The 12,100-nt window shown below is 29.5% G+C and overlaps 1 protein-coding gene across 1 annotated transcript in view; it reads right to left on the reverse strand.

Moving 5' to 3' along the window:
• Positions 1-12,100, reverse strand: part of Eys (eyes shut homolog) — a 1,592,434-nt gene that overhangs the window by 647,164 nt on the left and 933,170 nt on the right. Inside the window, 1 exon segment of the mRNA XM_046432606.1 lies at positions 4,123-4,313. Within this exon segment, the coding sequence (XP_046288562.1) occupies positions 4,123-4,313 (191 nt within the window).

Consider the following 12,100-nt stretch of genomic DNA (forward strand, 5'->3'; position numbering starts at 1 on the left):
AAAGGTTTCCTGTTTTGCTAGCAGAAACAAATGTTATTAGTAAGCACACACTAGCAGTTAAACAATGCAAAGACTAGTTAATACAATCTAGAGGCCAATGTTAATGTCACAGGAAGAGGGATTTAAAGGTTTTAAAAGTGAACCACACTTTCCAAGCTTTCTGATGCTTGAGGGCATCTAGGACCATCTGTAGTATGACTGCTAATGGGCCAACTAAATCATGGTCTAGAGAGGGAAACCATGTCTATATTGGGTATGAATGAGCAGGTACCCCTGCTAATCCTATGGGTGGGGGGGCAATGACTTATTAATTTTCGAAGCAAGCATATGCCTGTAAGAATATTGATTATATTGGGGCTGTTTTTCCCAAAGACTTTAAAGATTTTTATTCTATCTACACGGTATCTGTAACTCACATTTATGTTAAGAAACAGTTGCCTAGTGTTTCATAACTCCTATGCATTGAGCTATATTTCAGGTGGTATATGTAAATCTTCACATAAGTAGTACAAATATAAATATATTGCTTTATATTTTGATTTTCATAATATTTATCCACTGCAAAGAGTTCCTTTCCTTTATCAATTTATAAACTGTAAATTGATTTTAAGAAGTATTTAAGCAACATTAAAATCTTCAATACAGATATGCACTTTGTAGAAAAAAATTTCATACCATTTTGCTGTACATTCCTCTCAAGCCATGTATAACTAAGTAAACATTATTATTTATTGAATTCTTACTTTGTGTCCAAGACAGAACACTTAGAACTTTTAATAATTTTGTAATAATTCATATGCTTTTTATGTTTAATACTTTGAAATTTATAAACTCAGTTAAGATAGTTATTTGAGCTAAAGTGATAATGTATTAACTAAAGTATATATGTGTGGGATGGTCTTAATTTGTTCAAATATACTAGAAAATTATTAGTCATTACTAAATTATTACTTTTCTGTTATATTCAAGAATGTCAAAGTTAAACATTTATTAGATACTTTACATACAATTCTATTAATATTACTTGATTTTACCTTTTATTAAAATAGCTTCAGTATTATATATATGTATATAAATAAATACATACAATAACTACTGTTTATAAAATTATTACTCTATATATTGAATTATAAAAGGAGTATGCAAGTGTCAAATTAAAAAACAAAAATTTGTGAAGGAGATATCATCTATTATCTGCAGTATTTAAAGGTGGAAACTGAGGTGAGTGACTTGACATTAGTTAATGATGTGTAGTGATTTATTGCACAGCTAATAAGTGCAATTGCCGATATTTGAATGTTTACAGTGAATATACCTACTTATAGTTTTGGTATGAGTAAAATATTTTTAAAAAAATAAGTTTGACATATTAAACTTTCCTAAAAACTTAAATTCCTTTTAATATCTTTATAAACAGCTCTGCGGTTCTAGAATTTGAATAAGCCTTAAATTATGATCTCTCTAAAAGTGCAGCCATAAATATGTCTTTGTGAAAACTGTAATGTAAATGCAATCCCCTTATGATTATATGTAAAAATTGGTGTGGAAATTGGAGAACAGTCTCACAAATCATCATAGAACAGAGGAATCTAAAAATCATGGTTGAATAACACTGAAATTTCCTCTAAATCATTTTAAGCAAGAATAATGTGAAGTGAAAAGGATATGGATTCTTTGATTTTTATAAAAGAGTGAAATTCCTGATGAACTATCTTTAAAACAGAAGAGCATGTGTAATACAGTCACTCTCTGAGAGCTTTAGTTTGTCTGCAGGTTATTTTTAAGATGCAGGGAGAAAACAGCTAACTACTCTCACATACAGTTATTACATACTAGACACCATTCTATGTGTCTGTAAGAATTTATTCTTTTTGACATTTATTTCACAATATGTATTTATTTTATAATTTAAATATCACAATATATATTTATTCTTCCACACATTTTACAAGTGAGTAAACTTAAGCACAAAATATATACAAAGTCCCAAGCTCCTGAGAGCAGAGCTGGGAATCAAACCCTGAGAGCTCAGCTCCAGTCCAAGACTATGAAATCTTACTACCTTTTCTTAAAATAAAAATTGTCCAATAATTGCAGTTCAAAAAATAGTAGTATTATTATTACAGACATGCCAGTTTATATTTTCTTTGTTGTAAAATCTAAGGAAAAGAAATTCTCCAAGTTTCTTCAACCATTAGTTTTATAGTTCCTAAATGTCCTGGTTTAACATATTACAAGTTAATTTTTTTACATTTCAAAGTGTAAATAGTGACATGCCTTCATACTCCATTATTACTTAAAACATTTTTATTCACAACTCCTACAGGTTCTGGTACTTACTCATGCTGCCTTTGATTAGAGATGTCCTCAGTGGTGAAAGCAACTAGCTGTTTTAGAATTTGGTCATGGCAGTTGTATTAGCAGGAAAAAAAAAAATCACGCTGCAGGGAAACATTCTGACATGACCAATTCTCAATTCTCTATATTATATGAGAGTTACCATCTCTTATATTTGCTGTATTTTTGCTTCATCTCAAAGGGAAAAGGAGATTTCTCTCTTAAATGAGAAAAGTGCTGTAGAGCAGAGACAAGATAATTTTTTTTAGAGGATCAGATTGATGCAGGGTGATTAGTTATATTATTTCATTCATTATGTAATTCTATTTCTTTTTTTTTTCTGTTCTTGGTATTATGTGTTATCTACTAAAAACAACATAAAGTTGTTTTTAGTAGGTAACACATAATACCAAGTGTGTTTTGTTTACTCCAGAATCTTGAGAACCTGGCATAATGACAAGTGATAGCTACATAGTTCAATGAATGAATAAACAGATACAAGAATGAATCAAAATATTTCTGCTTTTATGCTGCTATGTTGAGCTGATATTTGTATCAGCTATTGTGCTAAATTCTCTGAATGTATTTTATTACTTAAGAAAAATGAACATTTCAACAAAATCAATATACTAGAAGCTTAAGGTATACCTTGACCATTCATGGAAATTCATGGTGATATATCACATCATGAAAGGAATGGTAGGAAAAATACAATTATTGTTGCCTATAGAGGACTGCTGAGCTAGTTAATTTATAGCAATGATGATTAGAATAACATTACTAAAGTAAATTTTAGAATACTCATGTGAATAATTTGTTAAGATACAATAATGTTAGGCTTAGAACATATACTTTAAAATCAAAGTTGGCTTTTAAATTTTATTATTTGTGTAATCTTGGGCCTTTGAAAAATGTTGTGACCCTTTACTTCAAACATTTACTGTTCCTTTGAAAAATGGTGAAAACCCTCTCTTCTAATTATCTTGAAATCTCTGTTCTTTTTAGTTTCACTGATTTGATTATTATGTAATGTATGCTTATATCAAACATCATAAGGCACCTGTAAGTATATATAGTTATTATGTATCAATCAAAAGGACCCACAGTAAGAAAATTATAAAATATACCATGTGTTCAGTCAGCAATTTCAATTTTTTAACCTCAGAATTGTTTTGCACCCTTAAAAATTAAGACCTTCAAAGAGTTTTTTTTTTTTTTTTAATTGGGTTATGCCTGTCAATATTCACAAAATTAAAAATTGAAAGTCATTGTGAAAATTAAAAAAATATAAGAACACAATATGTATCCTCTGAAAATTTCCAATGTATACTTATGACAGTGAGAATGAAAAAGATAAACAGTATGTTAATATTATCATGAAAATAGTCTTTTTCTTCAGGACTATGAAAGGATCTTGGAATTATTTACATAAGGGTCCCCAGAGCACACCTGCCCTTTGAGGTTATAAAAAATGGTAACAATGATTATATTTGGGAGAGTGGGAAACTGGAAAACATAAAAGTGGTCAACATAAAAACATAAAGAAAAGAAAATAATTCAAGTTAATTCAAATCATACTGTTTTGATACATATAACTACTAAACAGAAAAAAAAATATATATATATATATATATATACACACACACACACACTAGAACAGAGACAGCCTGTTGGTAAGTATAATAGATAAAGAAATGTTTAAATTTTATTTCAACAATAACCACTAATTCAGGCAGTCAACCAACTTTTTCAAATTTTCTTTAATAAATGATCTGAATGACTTACCTTTAAAGTACCATTTTCAATAAATAATTGAATAAAAAATCCATCTACTGAATTTGATTCTTGCTTGACATACAGCAGGAGTCCATAAGGACTGAAGGTCTGAAATTCCAGGGTGATGTTATTTTGTGGATTTAAAAACACATTCTGAAATTCTAGATAGGAATCTCCATAATAGCAAACACAACTGAAATCTGTGGAGTCAGAAAGAATATACAGTTTAGGTTGGAGTTAAATATTTAATACATGGGGTTTACATTATCCATATTAGCATAATGTTTTATGAAGTGGCTCATATGTGACTCTTTCCTCATATTCCAAGCTTGAGCACTTATTTCCTTTGGCATAGTCACAGAGGAAATAATCATGTAAATGGTTAGGCCTTATTACTTTGAATTTGAGGGTTTCATTGTAGAATCTCTTTGGAAGGCAGGGAATGTCTAGATGATTATTCTTCAACTGCTTTACTTAGACTTTAAAAAGTCAATGGAAATAGGAACATTTCCTAAAGACATCCTTATATTTATTGCTTCTATAAAATATTGATACAAAACTATGATTTATGTTATTTTTGTTATTCTGGTGGGGGTGGCTTATGAAGAAATGATAGAGAATACCTGAAACCAGAATAAACCAGATAATTGTCACCTTTTTACATCAATATTCTATATTATTTAAATTTCTTTATAAACCTCCCTTGCCTTCTGAATGATATTTTCATAAGCCATAATATTTCAAATAAAATTTGAGGACATCTTGAGCAAAATATTTTAGTAGTTTATTTTTTTATTTTTATTTTTTTAAAGAGAGAGAGAGAATTTTTTAATATTTATTTTTCATTTTTTGGTGGACACAACATCTTTATTTTATTTTTATGTGGTGCTGAGGATCGAACCCAGAGCCCCGCGCATGCCAGGTGAGTGCGCTACTGCTTGAGCCACATCCCCAGCCCATATTTTGATAGTTTAATTTTGTAAATTTATAAATGTATGATTAATGAAACCATATAGCTTATTTCTTGGAATTAGTTTCTATACACTTTACATTATTATTTAGGGCATTCTTAACCTGAAACACTTATTTTGTTTATTATTTTAATTATTATAATTATTAACACCTATTGTACAAATTAATTGCTTTTACTGTAGCACTTTCATACTCATACAAATAATATAGAAAGCCACTGTTTGCTTATAAATACTCAGTTGATATTGCTGATTGATGACCTTCTTGAAATAAAGAATTAATCTCCTTTCATTTTCTCACTTCTATTGTTCTCTTGTGACATCTCCTCCAACAACTGTGCCTCCTTTAAAAAAAACTTCTAAATCATTCTTTCTAATTCATAGAAAAGATAATTCATGAAGGTTTGTGAATTTTAGTGTGCTAAAATATATATCCACTATAGAAAAACACTGTGTTTTGAATCTGTACTTTTACACTTCAACAGAATTTATAGCCTATGTGGAGCAGTGACAGATACAATTTTCAATGAAGCTTTAGAGACAATGTTCATGCTAAATTTTCAAACCTGCTAAAAACTTTTTTTAAAAAAATCAGCTAAGCCTCAAATATATTTTTACTTTTAATCAGCAATAAGAAATCTTGAAATACTGACAGAAAACATTTGGGCTTTGTTTTTTAATCAAGGAATTCATTAGTGAAGCATGGCTCACTAATGAAAAGGATTGAAAACAGAACTTTATGCTTTCAGTTTTGACATTCTAATCTTTTGTTGTTATGAGCTATAGACAGATATTTTTCTTCATACAGTTTCAATGGTAATGCTGAAAAATAATAATTAGAATTTCATATATTACATAGTTTTAAATGTTTCAGACATTTGTTTGAGCTGAGAAAGGACACAAATATTCATTTGATTTAAAGTTCACATTATGAAGGAGTGTAAAGTATTTTCAAAGACTAACATTAAAACATGAATACATGCAATATTAGTGAAAAACAATACAAAAAAGCCCTAACATTTCAAACACTTTAGAAATAAATATATTGCCCAAATGATAGTAGCTAATTAAAAATCTCTTTAAATTTGTAGATATATTATTCTTAAAAACATTAAGTGGCTGTGTCCTTAAGTGATTAGTGCTTTATACAAAATTCCACACATGCTCAATTTGGGGCATATCATTTTATCCAAAGTACTAAGCATAGTATTTAATTTTTAAAGCATTGAAAGGACTTACTGTCTCTCATAAAAAAAATGTGATTGTTTTTATTAATATGTGTTTGAAAAATGATGTTCTATTTGGTTTGGATTAATAAAGTTGAGGAAATATTTTACAAAGTGTACTGAATTGTTTTTTTTCCTATTCAAATTCATGAAAACAAATTTTTACGTTTAGCAAAAATTTTAGTTGGATAAGAACAGTGATTAAAAAATAAAATACAGAATAGTGAAGAAAAGATAAATATAGAGACAACTTCCAGCAATGATGAGATAGAGTATAATAATTGGACATCTTTTTTTCATTTTCTGGAATTAAATATAAGGTTTGTTCCTTTCAATAATCATTTTCCTAAATAGAAGGATTGTTATATGAATTGTGTGGTCATCATATGATAAGGGGATATGAATTTTCCCAAAGCTGGGAAATTAGCAAGACCTTGTCTTCAAATAAAATAGTAAACACTAAAAAGTCCTGGGGATGTAGAATGGTAGAGTGCCCCTGTGTTTAGTTCCCAGTAAGCACTAAAGAAATAAAGGTATGGTAACAGGGTGGGCTTAGAAATGAATGTATGTTTATGCAAATACTCAACTGGCTACTTACAAATTACAGCGATTACCTCCTTCTGTATATTCTGATGTTTACAGAGTATGTTTTAATCTCAAACTTGTTTTTATCATTATTCCAATGTGGCAACCAGAGGCAGTTTAAGTGACATACTGCCTCATTCTTGTCCATCTCACCTGGTTTCCTATATTTCCATTGTAAGAGGAGGAAAAAATCTTTCCCAAATTGTGGAAAGTTAACTTCCAAAACTTAACTAGCTAGAATTGGGTCACTGGTAAAGCCCTCCAATGTGGATGCAGATAAGATCAGCTTCCATTGACACCTATGCAAATAGGTTTATACTGGGTAAGATTAGTATTTTGTTGGGAAAAAAACCTTAAAACCTAATTCTATTATTTAACAGTTTCAAGCCTTATTTCCTGATAAATATCTGGATCTCCAGATACTAAAACTGAAGGTGCTTCCTTATGTATCCTACCTATAGAGTTAAACTTTTATCTTTTAAACTTTGTGCTTAAGCTTCTAGGAGGTAATTCTTGCCTTTGCATCTAGCAGTTCAGAGTAAGTTTAAGGATGAGTCTAGATAAACTCAAAACAAATTTGTTTGAATCTTGGTTGTTGATAGATGAGAAGCTGGCAAAATTTTTCTTTTTGATATACAAGCGTGGGAGTACTTAATACTTATTAACCTGTGGTCACTGCTATTGTATGAGAATGAAGAAAATTTCAAAGGGTATTTAGAAGAAAATTAGGAATTAACGACTCTATCTCTACATCTTAAAGAAGTGTTTCAAATGCAATAATGAATATATTTTACAATAAATGAATAAAAGTGATTCTGAGTTATATATAGGTGTCTGTGTGTATTTATGTATGTGTGTATATATATATATATATATATATATATATATATATATATACAATATAAAACAAATATGTATAATTTTAGTTCTTTGATAAGTATAAACATTTTCTCCAAAACTATATTTTTAAAATAAAAATAAGTAATTAGAAAAACAATCAATTAATCTTAGTTTGAACCACTTTTTGACATATTGGTTAGCAGATAATAACATTCTAAATATATTGTAAAGAACAGCAAGTTTTTCATACTTTATGTTCTATATATGATTAAATGTGTAAGTTGGATTACTGTGAGGAATAACTGAATACCAGGATTTTCCACAAGTTGATAATGACTCTATGAAGACTAGGTATTTAAAGTAAAACATAGATATGACAGACCTATTTCTAATAGGTTAATGTGAATATCAATGTAATCCATAAATATTCATGCAAAGAATGATTATGTACTATTTTTTGGAGTCTTCAACCTAGCTTAATGTTAAGAAATATTTTGCATCTCAAATGCAAGATGGCCCCTTATTCATTTCATGTTTTTTAAAAATAACATGTAGGAAATAATATTGAATATTTGTGATATGTGTGTGCATGCATATCTGTTTTCTGTTAATAAAGTATTACTTTGAGAAAACTTTCATGTATAACACTTAAATGTGTAACATTTATATTTATACCTTCATGTATAACAGATAAATGTTTACAACACTATTCATTGAGAAACCTATATCACATCTTGATTCTTGACTCTATCTGTAAGGAGATCAGCAATCACAAATTAGCCACAGATACTCCCTCTGACTTGGTTCTCTAAATTTATGCTATTCCTAGAGAGAAGAGCTTGGATTTTATTATTACAAAATAGTTTCCATGTTAAATGCTTTATACTTCCATGTTCTACAAATTGTGTAATTAACCTTAAAATTCAACTTTACATAATCCATTTTAATTCATCTCAATTAGCTTAAAGTTCATTAATAAAGCAGAAGAAAATAGGAAAACTAGAATTAACCCTCTGTACACTGTGTGATAAATTTTTATTGATGTACATTAATTATACAAGGTGGGAAATTTCACTGTGGCATATTCATACACACATATAACAAAATTTGATCTGTATCACTCCAATACCTACTCTTACTCTCCCTGACTCAGATATATACCCTTCCTCTATACCAATCGTCTTCCTTCTACTCTCATAACATCCTTTCCCCCTCTTTTTCCCCTCTAGTTTCCACATATGAGAGAAAACATTTGACATTTGTCTTTGAAATTCTGACTTATTTTATTAATGTAATGCTTTCCAGAAACCTCCATGTTCCTGCCAATGACATAATTTTGTCCATCCTTATGGTTTAATAAAAATCCATTGTGTATATATCCTACAATTTTTAAATCCATTCTATAGGTTGATTCCACAACTAGGTTATTGTGAACTGTGATAGGCATGGGTATCTGTGATAAGCATGGTATCACATTTTATCACATAGGCATGGGTATCTGTGATAGGCATTGTATCACATTGTATCACATAGGCATGGTAACTGTGGTAGGCATTTATCCAGAAGAATTAAGGTCAACGTATTTTATAAAATACGTTGACCTTAATTCTTCTGGATAAATATCAAGGTGAGGTATATTCAGATCATATGGTAGTTTTATTGTTAGTTTTCTGGGGAGTCCTTAAACTGTATTTCAGAGTGATATTAGTAATTTAGATTCTCACCAACAGAGTTATGAGTTCCCTCTGCCCATCACCATCCTTGTCAGTATTTGTTGTTATTTGTATTCTTGATTATTGCTATCTTGGCTGAAGTAAGAAGGAATCTCACTGTACTTTTGATTTTTTAGTTTGCTGATGGCCAAAGATGTTGCATATTTTTTATATAATTGTTAGCCCTTGAGTAATGAATGTCTGTTTAGCTCATTTACCCACTTATTGAATGGGCTCTGTCTTATTTATACTGAGTTTTTTGAGTGTGTTAAATATTGTAGATATTAATTCTCTGTCAGAAGAGCAGCTGGCAAAGATTTCTCTCCTATCCTGTAGGATCTTCACTGTTAAATGCTGGGTTTTGTTAGGTTCTATAATATGCTTCTTGAAATGATATTTTCCCCAGGCAATTTAAAGATTTATGCTCTATGAAAATGTTCTTGTTTTTATTGTATGAACTAAGCATATTTCAAGATAAATTATTGTTAAATATTTTTCCTTTCATAGATTTTCACAGATTGATTAGTACACGGAATAAAAGTCAGTGACATAATTTATAGAGCAAGTTTTAGTTTTATAAAGCAAAAAGATTTACACATAACCAAGAATACTGAAACTTAAAGCTGGACTATGTAATGTAAAATTTGCAGAGACCCCTCAGTCTAGCCAAAGGAAACATATAATAAATATAAAATTATAGAGGCAGATTTTAAGAAAATAAATGATTGTAAGGAAAACTCAGGGAGAACTAATTATGTAGTTGAATATGCTTTCTCTGAAAGCAATCAGCAGTCTTTTCAAAAGGAAGCATAACATCTATTATAATAATATTTTTTCTTTCACTGGAAAATGGTGATAGATTATCAGGAACATTTCTATATTGCAACCTGTAAGGAGGAGAAATTTCTCTTTCTAAAAGAAAAAATCAAAGCATGCTACTCCTTTGTTTAATAACCTTTGTTGCCAGTTGCTTTGCATATAATTTGTTCAAACTTTCTTTTTGCTTTTGTCTTGTAATATAGAATATCAATAACTCTAGGATGACATACAGCACAGTTATCCTTCCTTTATTAATCTGCATTGTTAATTTTGTTATACTTTCACATACATGTATCTTTTTCTGAATTTATTCTATTCCTCTGAACAGATTATCAAACCCAAGCCAAACCCTGAGTTAGTGAGCTTTATGACTTATCTTGGTAGTGGGTAGGGCAAGTTCTGCATATTATTCTCCTTCCACAGGCTTGAGTTGCTTATCCTGTGCCTTGTGCCCTTTTACTTTATGTAGGCACTAGGATAATTTATATATGAAACATAATGAACTCTATAAAAACCCTTATTATATATAAATTGATTCAAATTTCTTTGTTTATAGAAAAAGTATAAGAAACTGATATCTTTGTGATACTTTAGCTTCCTGTACAAAGATATAGTATACATCTCCATTTCTTTAAAATTTCTACATTTTTGTATTGTTTAAAATTATTTATAAAGCTCATGGGCTTACTTCCTTAGATTATATTCTAGAAACCTTATGAATTTGTTGCTACTTTAAGTAGGTTTTCTTCAGGTACTACTATTTAAATCATTATTTTAGTATATGAAATGTAATTGACTATTGTATATCAAGCAACTTTGTTGAACTCTTCTATTTTCAATAATTATATATAATTTGTGAGTAAGGAGATTTTTCTTTCTATTCTTTCCTTCTTAATTTATTACCTTGCCTAGTAGCATTAGGGTGAAAAACATTGAACTGAAACAATAAAAATGAGATTTCTTTTCTTGTTTTGATTTTGCAGGGGAGATTTTTAAGCTGTCACCTTCGGGCGTGTTTTGCACATTATTAAATGAAGTGACTTTCAGCTCATTAATACTTTCAATTTTAGTTTGCTGGTTTCTTCACTTGTTGATGTGATTATAATGTGAAAAATTTTGATATTTAATATCAAACCATTATTTTATTCCTGAATTAAAACCTATTTGCTCATTATGTATGGATATATATGGATTTCATTTATAACAATTCATGCTCAGGATATTTGCATCTATGCTGAAGATTGAGATTATGTTTGAACTTTCATTTTTCATCATATCTTTCCTGATTGTAAAACTAACATTTTACTTAGCATCATCAATAAATTTGGGAAGGTGAATTTCCTTTTCTAATCTCTGGAAGTTTTCTTTATTGTATGTGTGAAAATGTGCAATAATTTTTAAAAATTTTTATTAGTGCATTATAATTATACATAATAGTGGGGTTTGTTGTTAAGTATCTGTACATGCTTAAAATATGACAGTATAAATTGGTCAGTCTCATTGTTTATTATCTCCCCTTTCCCTCATCTCCTCCCTTCCCCCAGTCTCCTTTCTGTACTCTACTGGTCTCTAGTCTATATTCATGAATCCCCCCACTTTTCTTTTTTTCATTTTTCCTCTTTAATTCTGGAGGAAGTTTTCTTGACTCATCGCTTAAATTCTGTATCAAACCATAAAACTGTTATTGTACAACATCCTAAAATAATGACTAAAGATTGTAATTTAATGTACTGGTTAAGAAGAAGAATGCTATAGTACAAAGTGTTTCAAGGAGGCTAAGTTTTAATACTAATTTAGCCAGTTAGTATGTCTTAGCTTAGAGAGGTCATTTCAC

The sequence above is a fragment of the Marmota monax genome, unplaced genomic scaffold, assembly GCF_021218885.2.
Source record: "Marmota monax isolate L192 unplaced genomic scaffold, Marmota_monax_Labrador192_F-V1.1 WCK01_AAM20220418_F8-fsc00116, whole genome shotgun sequence".
NCBI classification, from domain to species: domain Eukaryota; kingdom Metazoa; phylum Chordata; class Mammalia; order Rodentia; family Sciuridae; genus Marmota; species Marmota monax.